General features: G+C 42.6%; 1 protein-coding gene across 2 annotated transcripts in view; it reads left to right on the forward strand.

Moving 5' to 3' along the window:
• SMYD3 (SET and MYND domain containing 3) overlaps positions 1 to 19,932 on the forward strand; it is an 815,165-nt gene that overhangs the window by 559,756 nt on the left and 235,477 nt on the right. For both annotated transcript variants that reach the window (XM_056567174.1, XM_056567173.1), the window contains exon 7: positions 7,548 to 7,650. In XM_056567174.1, the coding sequence (XP_056423149.1) occupies positions 7,548 to 7,650 (103 nt within the window). The remainder of the gene's footprint in view (positions 1 to 7,547; positions 7,651 to 19,932) is intronic.

The raw sequence follows: 19,932 nt of genomic DNA on the forward strand, positions 1-19,932 counted from the left end.
GGGGATTTTGGAGAGTACGTTTTTCTGAAATGGTTTTTGGGGGGCATGTTGCATTTAGGAAGCCCCTATGGTGCCAGAACAGCAAAAAAAAACTCACATGGCATACCATTTTGGAAACTAGACCCCTTGAGGAACATAACAAGGAATAAAGTGAGCCTTAATACCCCACAGGTGTTTCACGACTTTTGCATATGTAAAAAAAAAAATTTTTTTTCACTAAAATGTGTGTTTCCCCCAAAATTTCACCAAGGGTTAATAGCAGGAAATACCCCCCAATATTTGTAACCCCTTCTCTTCTGAGTATGGAGGTACCCCATAAGTTGACCTGAAGTGCACTATGGGCGAACTACAATGCTCAGAAGAGAAAGAGTCATATTTGGCTTTTTGAGAGCAAATTTTGCTCGGGGGGCATGTCGCATTTAGGAAGCCCCTATAGTGCCAGAACAGCAAAAAAAAACACATGGCATACCATTTTGGAAACTAGACCCCTTGAGGAGCGTAACAAGGGGTACAGTGAGCATTTGCCCCCCACTGGTGTCTGACAGATCTTTGGAACAGTGGGCTGTACAAGTTTTCATTTTCACAGACCACTGTTCCAAAGATCCGTCAGACACCTGTGGGGGGTAAATTCTCACTGCACCCCTTATTACATTCCGTGAGGGGTGTCGTTTCCAAAATGGGGTCACATGTGGGGTTTTGTTTTTTTTGCGTTTGTCAAAACCGCTGTAACAATCAGCCACCCCTGTGCAAATCACCTCAAATGTACATGGTGCGCTCTCCCTTCTGGGCCTTGATGTGCGCCCCCAGAGCACTTTGCACTCACATATGGGGTATCTCTGTAGTCGGGAGAAATTGCGTTACAAATTTTGGGGGGCTTTTTTCCCTTTTACCTCTTGTGAAAATGTAAAGTATAGGGCAACATCAGCATGTTTGTGTAAAAAATTTAATTTTTTTACACTAACATTCTGGTGTAGACCCCAACTTTTCCTTTTCATGAAGGGTTAAAGAAGAAAAAGCCCCCCAAACCTTGTAACGCAATTTCTCCCGAGTACAGCGATACCCCATATGTGGCCCTAAACTGTTGCCCTGAAATACGACAGGGCTCCAAAGTGAGAGCGCCATGTGCATTTGAGGCCTAAATTAGGGATTTGCATAGGGGTGGACATAGGGGTATTCTACGCCAGTGATTCCCAAACAGGGTGCCTCCAGCTGTTGCAAAACTCCCAGCATGCCTGGACAGTCAACGGCTGTCCGGCAATACTGGGAGTTGTTGTTTTTCAACAGCTGGAGGCTCTGCTTTGGAAACAGTGGTGTACCGGACGTTCTTATTGGGGGAGGGGGGCTGTGTAGGGGTATGTGTATATGTAGTGTTTTTAACTTTTTATTTTATTTTGTGTTAGTGTAGTGTAGTGTCTTTAGGGTACAGTCACATGGGCAGGGGATTACAGCAAGTTTCCCAGCGCAAAATTTGCTGCATCTCAAGATGCGAGAAACCCACTGTAAAAGCCTCGCCCATGTGAATGTACCCTGTACATTCACAGGGGGGGGGGGGGGGGGGTGCACCAGCTGTTGCAAAACCACAACTCCCAGCATGCATGGTCTGTTAGTGCATGCTGGGAGTTATAGTTTTGCAACAGCTGGAGGCACACAGGTTAGGAAACACTGAGTTAGAAACAGACAATGTTTCCCAACCAGTGTGTCTCCAGTTGTTGCAAAACTACAACTCCCAGCATGCCCAGACAGCTGAAGGGCATGCTGGGAGTTGTAGTTCGGCAACATCTGAAGGGCCAGATGTTGCTGAACTAAAACTCCCAGCATGCCTGGACAGTCAGTGCATACTGGGAGTTGTAGTTTTGCAACAGCTGGAAGAGCACAGATTGGAGACCAATATACAATGGTCTCCAAACTGGGGCCCTCCAGATGTTGCAAAACTACAACTCCCAGCATGCATGGTCTGTTAGTGCATGCTGGGAGTTATAGTTTTGCAACAGCTGGAGGCACACAGGTTAGGAGACACTGAGTTAGAAACAATGTTTCCCAACCAGTGTGTCTCCAGTTGTTGCAAAACTACAACTCCCAGCATGCCCAGACAGCTGAAGGGCATGCTGGGAGTTGTAGTTCGGCAACATCTGAAGGGCCAGATGTTGCTTAAATAAAACTCCCAGCATGCCTGGACAGTCAGTGCATGCTGGGAGTTGTAGTTTTGCAACAGCTGGAAGAGCACAGATTGGAGACCATTATACAATGGTCTCCAAACTGGGGCCCTCCAGATGTTGCAAAACTACAACTCCCAGCATGCCCAGACAGCCAAAGGCTGTCTAGGCATGCTGGGAGTTGTAGTTTTCAGACTCCTAGAAGCAGCAGTGAAGATCTTCACTGCTGCCTCTGAGGACCATATACTTACCTGCCGGTCCCGTCGCTGCTCGTCCACGTGGCCGGTCCTGCCGCTGCTCCTCGGTCCCGCCAGGTAAGGCCGCCGGTCCCCTGGTGTTCCCCCCCTATGCCGCAGGTCCCCGCGAGCCCCCGCAGCCATCGTCCCCCGTTCTGCCCGACTTCCAGGGGCGGGCAGTGCGGGGGATCTGAACTTTCACCCCAGATCACTGTGATTGGTCCACAGGGACCAATCACAGTGATCGCTGACCAGGACCATCAATGGATGGTCCTGGGGGGTGAAGCAGAAGTTGTCCCCTGCTGGAAACAGCGGGACTTCTGCCAGTTAACCCGTGCGATGCTGCGCATCGCCGGGTTAACTGAATGGCATATATAAACGCCGGGATGCGCGAACGCACTGCACAACCCGGCGTTTATATATGCCATTCTGCGGGAAGGGGTTAAAAAATCTTAATCCTTTCAGTACTTATGAGTCGGGATCGACCGATATCGTTTTTTTAGGGCCGATACCGATAATCGGTGGAGGTTAGGGCCGATAGCCGATAACTTATCGGCTATTTATCCCCCCGCGACACCGCTGCAGATCATTGATTTAAAGCGGGCGCTTTAAATCAATGCACTGCAGTGGCTTTTGTGGTGCCATAGGCTGCCGCCGCCGCCACCGCCGCCACCACCGCCACCACCCGCTTCTCTCCCCCTACCTGTCAGGGTGGTCCGGGCCATCCTTCCTTCCTGTAGTGTCCGGCGGCATTCCGGGTGGAGGGTGAACCGGTCCGGGCTGTCCTTCTTCTCCGGGGTCCTCTTCTCCACTCCGGGCAGGCTGGATGGCCCGGACAGAAAGGATGGATGGCCCGGACCACCCCCATTACGGGTAAGTTTAATTTTTTTTATTGACTCGGAGGGTGGGGGAGGGGCCCGACCGGTATAGCGGTATGGGCAAAAATCCATACCGGTATACCGCCCAGCACTACGGTGGGGGGTGCGACGCGGTGTGGTGGGTCGGGGGGGCGGTCGCGGTGCGGCAGGTCGGGGGGGGGGGCGGTGCGGGGGCGGGGCATTATCGGCTTATCGGCAAGGTAATTGCCGATACCGATAATGCCCAAAATCGTGATTATCGGCCGATAATATCGGCCATACCGATAATCGGTCGATCCCTACTTATGAGCTGCAGAAATTGAGTTGTTCTTTTCTGTCTAAGTGCTTTCTGATGACACGTGTCTCGGAAACTGTCCAGAGTAGAAGCAAATCCCCATAGCAAACCTCTTCTACTCTGTGCAGTTCCCGAGACAAGCAGAGATGTCAGCAGAGAGCACTGTTGCCAGAAAGAAAAGAACAACTCAACTTCAGCAGCTGATAATTATTGGAAGGATTAAGATTTTTTAATAGAAGTAATTTACAAATCTGTTTAACTTTCTGGAGCCAGTTGATATAGAAAAAAAAGTTTTTTTCCTGGAATACCCCTTTAGAAAGGATAAAATAATGGTGTAATACAAACTTTAAAAGTGTTCATCCAGAATCCCCCTTTATCCTTTGTTTATTGGATCAGTGATAAGTGACTGGCCCTGGGGGCTCCTCTGCTAGGACTTTCACTAGTCACAAGGAATGGGATCCTCACTGCATAACCATGGTGAGTTGGAATTTATATAGAGTGGTTCTGAAGTATGTTCTACTCTTATTTAGACTATATATGACTGTTGTTAAATGCTGAATACAATACTTGGCTATCTCCATAGGTTCAATACACCTGGAGTGGCAACACGCATGCTTGACCACAGCTCTATTCAGACTGCCCTGGTCTTGCAGTGAAGAGTAACAGTGGACAAGGGACCCTTGTTATTGTGATGGATGGGGGCCCAGTGGTGATTTTCCCAGCAATTTAATGTGCAAAAGTAATAAATGCAAATTCTGGGAAGACTCATTTAAAAGCACTAAAATGCATATCATACAGTTTCACCTTATTTTATGAACATCTGTAAATCACGGAAGTTTGATATATATCTGCGCTCCTGGGAGAAGAGGGGCAATCGCATTTGCATAGCCAATGAAATAACAACGTGGCTTGCAATGCCTTCTAGACCTTTAACTGACACCCCTTTGTTATAATACACAGAGAAGAAGCACCTTCTGGCAACCAGGGATTGCTGCAGATGAACAAGATGACTTTTTTCTTGACAGCAATGGCATTGATGCACCAGATAGTCTAATGGTTATCACCCTGTTCTGCTGTTTCCATATGGGTGTCTAAGAACCTTGTCACAGCATACCCTAACTTTATACTACTCACATGGATGAACCTGTAACTTAGTGTGAGAATTGCCCTAAGCCTAGACCAGTCCTCACAAATGTTACTCTACTACCTTTTATGAATTCCTATCTACCCTCACTACATATAGCACAATATTTTGCTCAACACAAAAGCACATCCCCTGGACCACCATGTGGCTAACAAAAGCTCAGTCTTAGTCTTTGTTGAAAGGGGTACTGCTTTACTAAACCCATAACAACATTTCTGCTGTAATGCTTACACAGGTTATTTATTGCTTCCAGGAAACACTTGAACCTCACTTCATATATAGGGGGAGGAATAACGTACTTCAGAGCTTATCCTCAAATAAACACTTGGCTTAGTTCCATGGTCTAAACAATCTACTTGACCTGGATCAGTAGTCTTCTCTGTAGGCTTCAGGCAGCCTTTAAAGGGGTTATCCACATAAGGTGATTTTAGTAAGTACCTGCCAGACAGTAATGGACATGCTTAGGAAGGATCTGCGCTTGTCTTGGGGCTAAATGGCTATGTTGTGAGATTACCATAACACTGTGGCTAGCTTTTTGTGAACTTGTATTCTCTGTTTGAGTTTTCTTCTTTTGCCTACAAATCCCCTAATTCCATTTTCCTCCCTCCCACACATCACCCATAGAAACATAAATGAGCTGTATCCATTCAAAAGACCTGTGGGTTTTAATCAGGGTGCCTACAGTTCTTGCATTAGTTGCAGATTGATCTCTCTTACAGCAGCTCTACTCAAGCCTGTTTTTTAGGGACCCGAGCCCAGGAGGCTCGGGTCCCTAAAAAACAGAACAGTGTAAGAGCAAGTTTAAGTGCACCAGTGTCTGAAAACAGTCAGGCATGCACTGCACAAAGATGTGTTGTTTGGCTACAATTCAACAGACTTGCTCTTCTATCCATTATGTCAAGCTTTGATTTTTTTCAACCACAGCTATTCATGTCTGCAGATGTTTTTCCGGTGTTTGAACAATGACATGTGATTAGGGAAACTTTAGACCTCGACACACTCAGGAACTCGGGTCACAGATGCCACTGCCAGGCACACACCAACTTTCATTCCCCATTGCAACTCTGTCAAGCCTGACATATTATTCTCCGAAAACAAATAAACAGTGCATGCAATAATGTTTATTAAAGGTGATATAAGATACATGACTGAGAAAAAAATGGGTGTTACTGGTTTACTGGTGATGGGAGGTGTACCACATATAATTCATCTTGACTATGTGATAATAGTGGTGTTTCAGTTATTTTGTCCAACTCCTTAACTACCATTAGAAAAAAAGGTTTATATTAGGGGCATGAGTGGACACCAATCTCGTAGACAATGGATCAATAGATCCTTTGTGTTTTAGTGTGTTGATACTATCACCTTGTTGAAGGAATAGTACCCCATCAATCACTTGAAAGTATTTTAATTACATTATGATGGTAAATAAATATCTAGTTTATGTGCTGCATTGTGTCTGTGATGTACTGTCACCCAGTCACTCACAAGGACATGTAAGTAAATATACAATGAAATCTAAGTTTCCGGTGTAATGCATTCAATTTATAGTTGCCTGGAGTGCAAAAATGTGTTAACTCTGATTGTACAAACAAAGTAGTAGTAGTGTCAGCTCTCTCGTTGTGAGACTTTTTCAGGAGTGCACTGGATACTGGCAGGTGCAGCAGGTTAAATGCACAAAAACAGAAAAGAAAATTCAGCACTCAGCCAGAAGTTCCTTATAAAACATGCTTTTTTTTTTTTTTTCTAGTAAGGATCCATAACCTTAAACATTACATATACATCATATTACAAGAACAAATGCCTGACACGTTTTAGTGGATACCCCTTAGTCATAACCATTGCAACTGCATAGGAAATGTTCCATCTTCAGTTTTCCTTATAAAAAAAAAAATGTTTGGACTTAATTATTTCCAAATCTTCTTTAACTAGATTTACATGTTACTTTTACCATTATTGTTAATTTATTTGGTGTTTCTTGTAATCATAAACAATCAGTGACTATTCATTTATGATGTGGTCTACCTATGTCAGTTGGCTGTATGGTCGTAAATGAATAGTGCTGCGTGGGTGAGTATTGTGTTAGGCACTTTCCCTCAACACAAGGTCATGGGATGCTGGTTAAGCTAGATGCTGGTCAGTGGCAGTCTACATGTAAACACAATGAGGATGCACTATGGGTTTGTGATTGTTGGGGAAGCAATACTGACTTCATCAGTGTCTCTGGTTACAATATGACGATTGGGGAGGGATTCCCTGTGCTGTGAAATAACAGTGGAAAACAGTTCCGCCCCCACCATGTGAGTGTTAATGGCTAGTGCAGCCACTTCAGTCCATCATAGCAGCGCCATTAGTCATGGCAAGCCACATTGTATTATGACTACCTCTCTCAAAGGTACACTGAAGTATTATAATACTAATATATGAATTTGAACGTTGTAATTATTGTATTATATGATGCTTTAAATGCCAAAAGAAAAAATGATAGCATATCTGGTGCCAATTTTGGAGACATGATATACAGCGTTATGATGGAGCATTATTGAACTGGAGGCATATGGATGTACAATAAGGCTCAATGCTCCTGTGTTTATGAGGCTTTGGACAGATTGGTTACTAGGAACACTCTGCCTGACAATCCAATTTTAAAGCAGTAGCTTATGGGTGGTATGTCCTCACTAACCATCTTTCTTAAATGACTTAGCTGTTGCCTTCAAAGCTGAGTTGTCTTTAAAAAAGAGAAAAAAGCTTAACAGCATCGACTGCATGCAATCCCTCAACTCCACCAGCAGTATTAGATTTTTGGCAGAAAAACTCTTGAAATATGATTAAAATAACTTATTTTAATCTTTCTTATTTTAGCATGTCCCTTTTAAATCACAGTTGTGACCCAAACTGTGTGATCACCTTTGAAGGAACACGTCTGCACCTACGCGCTGTCAAGGAAATACCACAAGGGGAAGAGGTACGATAATTAACTTGTCCTCCCTTCTGTCATAGACACCTGGAATGGCTGACTTTCATCCATTTACATTCCTTAGAGCTGCCTCATCCCGCAGACTGGATAGACCATCAGACGCTCCTCATATCTCTCATAGAAAAGTCAATGCATTAAACTGTCTTTACCTGCTGTTAGAATATCTGTGTCAGCCCAATCTCTAAATCACCTGTATTCATGATAAATGTATGTGCTTCCATTTTTTTGGAATCCAGACATGTTCATATTTCATTTTATTTTTAACAGTTGAAAAAACACTTAGAAAACAGACAGCAGTGTCCACTTATCATTCACTGAATGTCTGTGTATTACAGATGCTTTTACCACAGTAAATCTTCCAAACTGTGGGAACGCAGAACCTTGATTTTGCCTTATAAATTGTGATCATCTGTTTTTCTCTTTTGTGTTGTCATGTCATTTGCTAAGAACTAAATGTGCATGCCATAGAGGAGCAATAAAAACATGATGATCCTTGCACAGCTAGAAAGTTGGCTGTTTTATTCACAAAAAGTCAGGTATTTGGGAGTTTAGCTTGTTTGTATAAAAAAAAGTGTCTAGTGTACAATACACTCAAGGTAAATATATGTAGTTAAACAGTTGAAAAAAGATATGGAGCCCATCAAGTTCAACCTATATCTCTACTGCGTTGATCCAGAGGAAGGCAAAAAAACCTATGAGGCAGATGCCAATTTCTCAATACCAGGGGGAAACATTCCTTCCAGGCTTTAATATAGCAATCAGAGTAAGTCGCTGGATCAACGTTCTATCCCCATAAATCTAGTAACCATACATTTTAATATTATTGCTCTCCAGAAAAACATAGCACACTAAATAAGTAGCATTTCTGATATGAGTCACAATCCTTTATATCTTCTGTAAAGGACAATTTTACAAGTCTCTTAAAGGTGCTGTCAGTTACTGGCTCTCATGAAGTAGCCTATATTTCCCATGATGCCTCTTACTTTGCAGAGATAGAAGGGAATGGACTCTTATCACTCTACTTTCTTATAAAGTGGTTAACTGGTTATAAAAACTTATCTCCTATCCACAGAATAGGGGATAAGTTTCTTACCGCGGGGGTCCAACTGCTAAACGCTCTGCCCCTACCTTCCAAGACGTACTAGTCTTGACAGTGACGGCCCGCTTAGCCAGTCACTGGCTGCAGCGATGTCCCATTTCAATTTGTCTTATAAGTTAGGGCTGGAGCACTAAGCAGATAGAGACAGGCTCTCTGCTGACATCACGAGCACAATGCTCTCTGCTGACATCTCTGTCCATTTTAAGAACTGTCCAGAGTAGAAGAAAATCCCCATAGCAAACATATGCTACTCTGGACAGTTCCTAAAATGGACATAGATGCCAGCAGAGAGCACTGTGCTCGTGATGTCAGCAGAGAGCACTGTGTTCCAAAAAGAAAAGAATTTCCTTTGTAGTATTCAGGAGCTCATAAGTACTGGAAGGATTAAAGGGGTACTCCGCTGCTCAGCGTTTGGAACAAACTGTTCGGAACACTGGAGCAGGCGCCGGGAGCTCGTGGCGTCATAGCCCTGCCCCTTAACGATGTCACACCCCGCCCCCTCAATGCAAGTCTATGGGAGGGGGCGTGACGGCCGTCACGCCCCCTCCCATAGACTTGCATTGAGAAGGCGGGGTGTGATGTCATGAGGGGGCGGGGCTACGATGTCACGAGCTCCCGGCGTCGGCTCCAGCATTCGGAACAGTTTGTTCCAAACGCTGAGCAGTGGAGTACTCCTTTAAGATTTTTTAAACGGGGTACCCCTTTAACAAGTGAATACTGGACAGAGAAAGTCAATTTGTAGTGCAGGTTGGTGTGTCCATTCTGTGTCTTTGATGTTTTTTCTTTTTCATCTCTACCCCATGCACTTTTCAAAACTTTTTTGCAGGTTTCTGCTATAATTTTTTTTTCTACTATTCTGGATATCATAGGGGGTCCCAGTGGTCTGTGGATAGGGGAAAACCTATTAACCAAATAACCTATTCTAAGGCCAGCAAGTAATAGATTGGTGACTTGGAGCCTCCTTTTCCTAACTCACATTAAAGAGTATTGGTGTATGCACAGCACTCTATGGATGGAGGGACATGTAGTAGAACAAAAAGAGCACAACTTGGTGAGAAGAAGTCTGAGACCTGGCAGGGGGGATATGATAGGTATAAATGTAATCCTGAAGGTCAAAGGAAGCCAGCCACACTGTAGAGTCTGCCACCCTGTCTACACGCATGTCCTGCTCGTCATACGTTGGAAGTTCCTTTAGCCCACCAGTGGAAATGATTTTTAGGGCCCACCCACTGCTTTTTTTTTTATGTCTACCTTAAAGTAAACATTACATACCCAGGGTTAAATAACATATATGGTTATTGGTTTTTAAGTCAGCTCACACCCAGGGTTTATAACATATATGGTTTTTGGTTTATAAGTCCGCTCACACCCAGGGTTTATAACATATATGGTTTTTGGTTTATAAGTCAGCTCACACCCAGGGTTTATAACATATATGGTTTTTGGTTTATAAGTCAGCTCACACCCAGGGTTTATAACATATATGGTTTTTGGTTTATAAGTCAGCTCACACCCAGGGTTTATAACATATATGGTTTTTGGTTTATAAGTCAGCTCACACCCAGGGTTTATAACATATATGGTTTTTGGTTTATAAGTCAGCTCACACCCAGGGTTTATAACATATATGGTTTTTGGTTTTTAACTCCAAATTATGGTTGTCTTCTGGTAGGACTTTAGTTTATATATATTGCATGTGTTTATGTAAGTTATTTGTATGAAAAATGGTAAATCATGGATTTTTGACAAGTGACAATTAGAAAGCTGTTTGTCAGCAGTATACCAAGATTATAGAGGTTTAGTAGTAGTTTTCATTTGGGGTATGTACACAAGGATGCATACACTGCAGATTTTCTATCTGTGTTTGCAGATACAGGATGTGCATATCTAAAGAAAATATTTGGGATTTCAGTGCAAACTAGTTGCAGATTTTGTGTTTTTTCCTGTAATATCTGAAAAGAGAAGAAAGTCAGCTGGGTTAAAAATCTGCAGTTATGATGTGGCCTGCAGGTAATCTGTACCAAAAGCTTCTCCAATACATTTGATTATTGATTTATTGAGGCTTTTGACATCCCTGTTGGAGTCATTTAGTAGAATCTGAAACAAATCTACATCATATTTATAGCATACATTGACATGCTGCAGATTTTCAATTCACCTCACAGGTAATTTTCCGCACAAATTCTGCATAGATTTTTCTGCACTGTGTAAAAAGGATTTGTTGTATCTTATCCACTTCCCTGATACTGTATTTTGCTGCACATTCTCCATTTGCAAAATCCTTAAAAAATCCATCTTTGGTGAACATACTGTTAACAGGCTAGAGATCATTCTGCAGGGAAGAGCAGATAAAAATGTTGATTTGATTAATTTAAGATAAACTACACCAGAGTCTATGTACCTGAATAGTAGAAAACATTTTTATAGCAGAAACCTGCAAAAAAAAAAAAAAGGAGATATTTGACTTTTGAAAAGTGCATGGGGTAGAGATGAAAAAGAAAAAACATCAAAGACACAGAATGGACACACCAACCTGCACTACAAATTGACTTTCTCTGTCCAGTATTCACTTTCAAAGGGGTACTCCGTTTAAAAAATCTTAAAGGAGTACTCCACTGCTCACTTTTTTTTTTAAATCAACTGGTGCCAGAAAGTTAAACAGATTTGTAAATTACTTCTATTAAAAATATCTTAATCCTTCCAGTACTTATTAGCTCCTGAATACTACAGAGGAAATTATTTTCTTTTTGGAACACAGAGCTCTCTGCTGACATCACGAGCACAGTGCTCTCTGCTGACATCTATGTCCATTTTAGGAACTGTCCAGAGCAGCATATGTTTGCTATGGGGATTTTCTCCTACTCTGGACAGTTCTTAAAATGGACAGAGATGTCAGCAGAGAGCACTGTGCTCGTGATGTCAGCAGAGAGCTCTGTGTTCCAAAAAGAAAATAATTTCCTCTGTAGTATTCAGCAGCTAATAAGTACTGGAAGGATTAAGATTTTTTAATAGAAGTAATTTACAAATTAATTTACAAATCAATTTTTCAATTTTGCAATCAATTCAGATATAGTGGGTGGGGAATCCCGCAACCAATGCTGTGCAATTAGCTTATGAGCTTGGTACAAAAACCTACTAATACCAATGAATTAGCCACCTTCCTCATCCAACTCTGGCCGCACCCTAATCCTATGCAAGAAGGCGGGAGTATGATACACCCGGTGCAGTAGAACTATTTGTGACAACCGGTGGGCCTCCGACACTGCAAGCCGCTGGGTCATAACACAATCTGTGGCCATTGCTCATCCGACATGGGACCCACATCCACCTTCCATTTATCCTTAATAATAAACTGATAGGCGCCATGATAGGAGGACAGCAGTTCCCTATACAACACAGATATCACACTTTTAGTTGAAATCTGAGTGAATAACTCATTTACTACCACGGATGGGCTGACAGTCAAATCACAAGCTCGAGACTGCGCATCAAGGGCATGTCGCAGTTGTAGATTACGATAAAAAAAATGAGTGAGGCAGAATAAATTCCTCCCGCAATTGAGCAAATGACTTCAGGATAGGCCCATCATACAGCTGGGAGAGATATAAGACCCCATGGGTAACCCAAAGAGAAATATCAGGTAACAAACACAATTCAGATAAACTAGGATTATGCCAAAAAGGAGAATATGTAACAAATATAGGATCATGCATAAGGGTCCTAAATTTCATCCACACTTTACGAATAAGTACAAAGGTAGGATGGAGATCCGGGGCCGTGTCTGTGCAGCCATTTCCAGCAGATAAATAGGGGTCACTTTACCAATGCGCCTTTAGACTAGATCACCTGTACTCCCCATAGTAGCAAACTGTGTCCACCCCTTCAACTGTTGAACCTAAAAAATGATAGCCAAAGATTTGGAATAGACAAGCCACCCACGTCTTTGCCACGTTGCAATGTTTCAAGACTGATCCTAGCCGGCTTTCCATTCCAAATAAGCTCCCTAAATAATGACTGAATCCTAAGAAAATAATTCACAGGAATCCAAACAGGTGTTTTATGTAAAATGTACAAAAATTGAGGCATAATAACCATTTTATGGATCTACCGATCATGGAGAGAGGAAGTTTACACCAAGTAGCTACTTTACGAGAACTACGGTCTAACAACGGAGTAAGATTAAGAGTAACATAGTCCGAGGGGAAGGCAGTAACATATGCACCCAGATATTCAAACTGTGTAACCACAGGAAGGCCAACCCTAGCAATAATCAGTACAGAGGGGAGTGGGTCAAGGGGAAGGATCGTGGATTTATCCCAATGAATAGATAAATAGAATAGATAGGAGTAGCTACCATTCATTTCTATAAGGGCCATCAAGGGGGGCAAGTTGTGCAACATCTCCCAGGAAAAGGAGCATGTCATCTGCATAAAGGACAAAGTAACTTGCAGAGTAATACATAATAACCTGCAAGGGGTGCAATTGCTCCCAGCTATAGAAAATAAACAAAAATGTACTAGAACACAGCAAGTACAGTGGGGAGGTGCCTAAAACTTGACTTTTAATAACATATGTAAAAACCACCATGTTGTGCTCAAATCCAAACCCAAAATAATAATAAATATTAAAACTGATGGTGTTTTGTTGCCAAGTTGGTTGTTACCCTTAACAACCTATGTACGATGATAACTAGGTAACAATCAGACGTTCCATACATACAGTTCCTTCAGAAAGTCTCTAGACCCTTTCACTTTTTTAAATATTTTGTTATGTTGTGGCCTTGGATTAAAACTAAAACAAATTCAAATTTTCCACTGCATTCAATACTCCATGATGACAAAGTAAAAAACAAACAAAAAAACAAAAACAGAATATTAGAAATCTTTGCTAGTTTATGAAAGGGAAAAATTTAATATTGACATAAGTATTCAGACCATTTACTCAGTATTTAAGCGCCTTTGGCAGCATTTACAGCCTCCATTCTTCTTGTGCATGATGCAACAGGGTTTGTACACCTGAATTTGGGGATTTTCTGCCATTATTCCCTGCAGATCCTCATAAAGGGCACTCCACTGTGAACATCGTATCCGCTATCCAAAGGATAGCCAGCCGCTGGGGACCCCCACGGTCTTTGCTGCGGCACCCTTGTCATGTGGATTGGTCATCACGCCCCCTCCAATACACATAAATAGAGGGGGCATGGAGTGACGCCACGAACGTGGAAGCTGCAAGCTTCTGTGTTCCGGACGCTGCCGGCCCGGAGATCGTGGGGGTCCCCAGCGGCGAAACCCAAGCGATCTAACATCTTATCCTGTATCCTTTGGATAGGGGATAAGATGTTTACAGCGGAGTACCCCTTTAAGCTCTTCCAGGTTGGATGGGGGCCGTCAGTCAAAGCCATTTTCAGGGGTTTACTCAGTTTAGTAAACTATCAGGCATTGCTATAAACTGGGACAAATCCTATTTAATGCCACTAGATAGATCTATTTCTAATGTCCAGATAAGCGAGAATTTAAGAATTGAATGTGTTACACAAATCAAATACTTGGGCATAGAAGTAACACCCTCAGTATTGGATTATGAGAAATTAAATATATTAACATTGCTTAACCGTATCAAGAACAAGGGTAGTGCCTGGCGGAAACTAAATCTATCCCCAGTAGGGAGAGTTAATTTTATAAAAATGATCATCATGCCACAATTGTTATACTTACTATACAACTCTCCTAAATGGCTTTCCTTTGGTCTTTTTCATAGAATTAATACTCAATTCCGTGATCTGATTTGGAACGGACGGAAGCCTAAATTAAAATTAGAATATTTACAGCGCCAGAAACAGAAGGGAGGGCTTGCTTTATCCAATCCGTGGATTTATTTCCTTGCGGCACAAGCTCAATATTTTAGGGGTTGGGATAATTTTGATCTTTCTAATCCAAATATAGCTATTATAGCAAGTGTACTTTTAGGTGATAATTTAGTTATGGCCTTGGAGAAGAATGACTTTAAGAAGAAAATATATTCCTCCCTCCCAACCTTTATTTTGATACATAAATGCAGGACTTAAATAAAAACAAATTAGGGGGTTTGGTAAAATTAATGAGTATACCCCATTATGGAATAATTCATTGCTCCCAGAAATAGATAAACTAGAAGGCTTTGCTAAATGGAGTAGGTTGGGGGTGACTTGGGTAAAAGATCTTTTTAAATTTGATAGGATGCGCTCTTTTGGGGATTTTCAGGAGGACTTTCATGTACCCGCCGAAGCGTTTTTTCAATATTTTCAACTGAGGCATGCGGTTGCTGCCCAGCAACAATATTTCCCTCTGGTGGCTACAAGGGATGTAGTTTTGGATTTGATAATTAAAACAAAGAAACAGAAGGGGCTTATTTCTAGAGTTTATTATCTATTAGCTGAAAGAAGCTCTATAAACTTAAACTTGACTCTGGCTTTTTTTAAATGGCAAACGGACGCAAATATTGGTGGGGAACATTGGACGTCTGTTCTTGAAAACACCCCAAAACAGGCCCTGGGAGAAGGGGCAAGATTAACTCAGTTATACATCTTATACAGATCATACAGAACCCCGGCCCTTCTATACAAGATGGGGTTTCGAAAAGATGCAAAATGCCCGCGCTGCTCGCAAGACCCAGCAGATATCATACATATGTTTTGGGAGTGTGTACATAGTCAAAGGTACTGGTACTCAATTACAGAATATATTGGGGAGATATGGAATATAGATATACCTATGGAAATTAAGATCTGTATATTGGGATAGATGGAAGAATTATCGATATCAGCTTATATTAAAATTGCTCTTGGAAGATTGTTATATATTGCGAGAAAACTAATACCTCAATTTTGGAAGGATACAAGCCCCCCAACTAAAAAACATTTTATTAAGAAGGTGGAGAGGATAGTGGCCTGGGAGAAAGTGATGTATATAAAAAGGGGCCAAGTAGAAAAAATTTAATTTAATTTGGAATAAATGGATTGATAGGAGTTAATTCTAATTGATTTAGGGAATTGGAGAGAAAGTGGGGTTTCCCCTCTATCCCCTTCCCTGTCTCCCCCCTTTTTTTTTTTCTTTGTCTTGTGTTGTTTTGTTTTACTTTTTTGATGTATGGGCCTTATCTATTGGAAAGCCTGCCACAATATAGGTCGGTAGGAAAATATTTATGTTTCTGTAAAAGCTTGATTGGTTATGTTTTCTCTGTTTTTTTTATTCTCCTCGTTTTGTGTATATTCTGTTGGTGTGATACTCTGCAAATGTTTGTAAGGTTTGAGAAGAATGAAAAAAAAATAATAAAAAATAAAAAAAAAAGGGGTTATGCAGGAATGGAGAGACACAGCTGCTTTCTATTGTTGGGCCGCTCCCCGTCTGTCTCCAGGTTTGGTGTGGTTCTGCAGCTCAGTTCCATTGAAGTGAGGGGAGCCAGGTTGTAGGGCTGCGCCCAGCCTGGAGACAGATGTGGAGCTGTTTTTGATGGAGGGTAGCTGTGTTTTTCTATTCCTGGATAGGATAATCCACTTTTAACAGATTTGTGGATTACTTCTATTCGGGAATCCTAATCCTTCCAGTGCTTGTCGGTTGCTGTATACTACAGCGCCTTTGTGCATTTTGTCGGGAACTGTCCAGAGCAGGAGCAAATCCCCATAGCGAATCTCTCCTGCTCTGGATGGTTCCTGGCGTGGACGGAGGTGTTGGCGGAGAGCACTGTGGTCAGACAGAAAGGAATTCAAAAAGAAAATTACTTTCTGTGGATCATGCAGCGGCTGAGGAGTGCTTAGGGGATTGGGTTTTTGGGTGGAAGTAGTTTACAAATCTGTTTAACATTCTGGCACCAGTTTATTTTTTAAAAATTGTTTTCCACCAGAGTACCCCTTTAATCTCTGCCTTAAATGAAGGGTAAATATTTAAAGGAGAAATTGTTTTACTCATATGGACATAGCATACCAAACATGAGGGTCAATCCCAAAAAAAAAAAAAAAGAAAAGAAACAATAACACCACTATACAAGGGACAAATAATTGCACCATACCATGACCACTATCATTACCACTGCTATATTGTTATTGATTAAAACCCACTATACAAAGACCAATACCTCTCTAAAGGTAGGATTACACACACTGCATCCGCAGCGTATTTAACTCTGCGGATGCGCTACTGGCACTGCTGTGGCCAGGTAGCTCTGTGTGTTGGCTCGTGACTGCTCTGAGTCGTTCACTTTTCTCTTTCTTCTCCATCTGTCCTGGGTCATCACGAACATGTCTCCCAATCACAACACGTCTCCACCGAATCTGCCAGATAAACATTTTAGGCTTCTTACAGCACACTCCTCACCTCTATACAAAACCCCTATATGTATTACACTGCCTCATATAGTATTAGATCCCTCTGTGTCCCTACGTAGTACTAGGCCCCCTCACATTGCCCCTGTACAGCATTAGGCCCCTTTGTCTCCGTATAGTATTAGGTCCCCTTTCGTTACTCCCATATAGCATAAGGCTCTCTCACATTGCCCTCAGAGTAGCAGGCCCTCTGACATTGCCACCATAAAGTAGCAGGTCATAAACAATATAGCATTAGGCTCCCTTATATGGCCCCCATATAGCATTAGGCCCCCTTACATTGTCCCCATAGATTATTATTATGCCCCCTAACATTGCCCCCATTGCAGCTGGCTCCTTCCTGTGATGTCAGCTCCGTGGTGCACAACATTGTGTGCGTCTTAAATTCGCATTCAGTGTTAAATGTTGCGCCGCTCTGGGATTTGGGAAAGGTGTCCTGGATCCCCTGGCAACCTCCCCTTCACCTGCGGTCCTGGTCGCAGGGGGTGCGACGGGGCCAGCAGGTGAAGGAACCGGTTACCCCACTGCAGGGACTGTGCCACCACAGTTCCTTGCATGGAGTTACCCGCAGGGTGCAGTCTTAGAGCTCCGGGCCCTTTACTGGGGTATCGGCTGTACCCCCTGATGGTGGCCCTATTTATGTAGACTGGGCTGTGTCCTTTTATATACTGTCCAATCAACTGGATTTATCACACATGACACCAATCAAGGTGTAGAAACATCTCAAAGATGATGGGAGGATCCAGAGTTAAATTTAAAGTGTTGTAGCAAAGGGTCTGAATACTTATGTGCATTCAAGAGTTTTGCTTTTCCTTTTTAATACAATTGAAAAAAGTTCTAATTGCCTTAGTATAGCCATGCAGTTACATACATCTGGGCCATATAATTGATCGTTCCCTTCTAAGGTTCACTTTGAATGTACGATGTGAAGGGTGCCTTATAACCATGTCGAAGCTACCAGCCACTCAGAAGATTGTACCCTAACTACTGTTGTTCAGATAAACAAAACAGGTCTAATAAATCATGAAAATGTTTTGAAATGAATGAAATTCACAGTAATGCAGCATATTTTCCTTATTATGAGCAGATGCCTTTATTAGTATAACATGTGTTTGATTTGCTGTAAACACCAACATAGTTTAGGAATGTAACCACATCAAAGAGACAACTATGAAATTACAATAAAGCACTCTGGGTCTGTGACTAGCCAGTATGCATGTGAAGCCTGCTTTTACTTACAATGTGGCCTTTGTCTTTTTCTGTTTTCTTATTTAAATGTGTGCATGTCCTAAACTTCATTATTGCCAAACCAAAAATAACAGATTATCACGGAAAATCTTTACTGATACAAGTAAAACTATGTTAAAAAACAAAAAGGCCAAGAACCAGACCTGAAAAAAAAACACTCCATCTTTTGTTGTTGCTACATGTTTGTAATTTTTATTCCAGCTGATTTGGGCTGAAAGACTTTGGCTATATTACTAAATTTAAAGAGTAGCTCCCACCATTTTTTTTTTCTTTCTGTCCCTACCTACTGCTAATCTATCCCTAACCCCCTCCCTGCCTTTTAAAAAATGTGTTTTACCTTACAAATGGGTCTTCTTGGGCTCTTCTGCTTTCCTCTGCCGGAAGCCGACTTCCTCAGCAGGAGCAACGTCACTGACGCCTGCTGGGCACAGACTTCTGCCCTCACTTCATCTATGCTGCACTCCTGTCGGGAGCGCGCATAGATGAGCAGCAAATAGCACGGCAGGCTGCTCCCGGGTCTCCTCCTCCCTGTTTAGCAGTACATGTGTTATCCAGGGAGGAGTGTAGGAGTAGCATGCCGTGCAATATACAACTGCCGAGACCCGGGGCCATACTAATGGAGCCTCAGCGCGGCTCTGATATAGTGTGCGTGCGCTGACTCCATTTCACTTTTCATGCCGGGGGCGGAGACAGGCTGCGCGTGAATCCAGGGAGCAAATGCGCGCAGCTCCTGCCTTCACTGCCCTCGCTCCTGCCTGTCTGATTGACAGGCAGGGAGCGAGCGCAGGCTGACTGAATTAGGACCGATTGCCCGACTGGCATCGGTCCTAATTCACTCGTGACGTCAAGGCCAGCTGCAGCCGGCCACTAGGAGGGAGACCCCTAGTGGCCGGTTTTCAAATGTAAATGAAACCATTTTAAGCCAAAAAATAAATTATGAATCTATATTAGTGATATGTTGTAGTACATAAGTACTACAACATATCAAAAAAAATGTTGATGACAGTGCCCATTTAAAAGAAAAATTTATTTGGTGAGTTGACTGCTAATAAAAAATAGGCGGACACTTATACTGGGAATACAAAACCATTTTTGGTTCTGTATTCAATAGTTAGAATTAAAAACCTGAACATGTGAACACAGTCTTTGCAGTCATCATTAATCTGCTAGTTAAAGGAATACTGTAGTGGAATATAACTTATCCTCTATCCGAAGGATAGGGGATGAGTTATAGATTGCAGGGGGTCTGACCGCTGGGACCCCCCATGATCTCCTGTACGGGGCCGCGACAGTCCGCAGGGAGTGACGTGCCAACCCCCGCAGGAAGCCGCGGACGACACTCCCCCTCCATGTATCTCTATGGGATACATGGGGGGGGGGGGCGTATGGGCTGCAGTGTCATGTGGCAGACAGAATGCCACCTTCCTGCAGACTGCTGCAGCCCCTTACAGGAGATCGTGGGGGTCCCAGCAGTCAGACCCCCCGCGATCTATAACTTATCCTCTATTCTTTGGATTGAGTGTAAGTTAAATTCCACTACAGTATTCCTTTAATTAGACTTGAATTG

The sequence above is a fragment of the Hyla sarda genome, chromosome 3 (genome assembly GCF_029499605.1).
Source record: "Hyla sarda isolate aHylSar1 chromosome 3, aHylSar1.hap1, whole genome shotgun sequence".
Classification (NCBI taxonomy): domain Eukaryota; kingdom Metazoa; phylum Chordata; class Amphibia; order Anura; family Hylidae; genus Hyla; species Hyla sarda.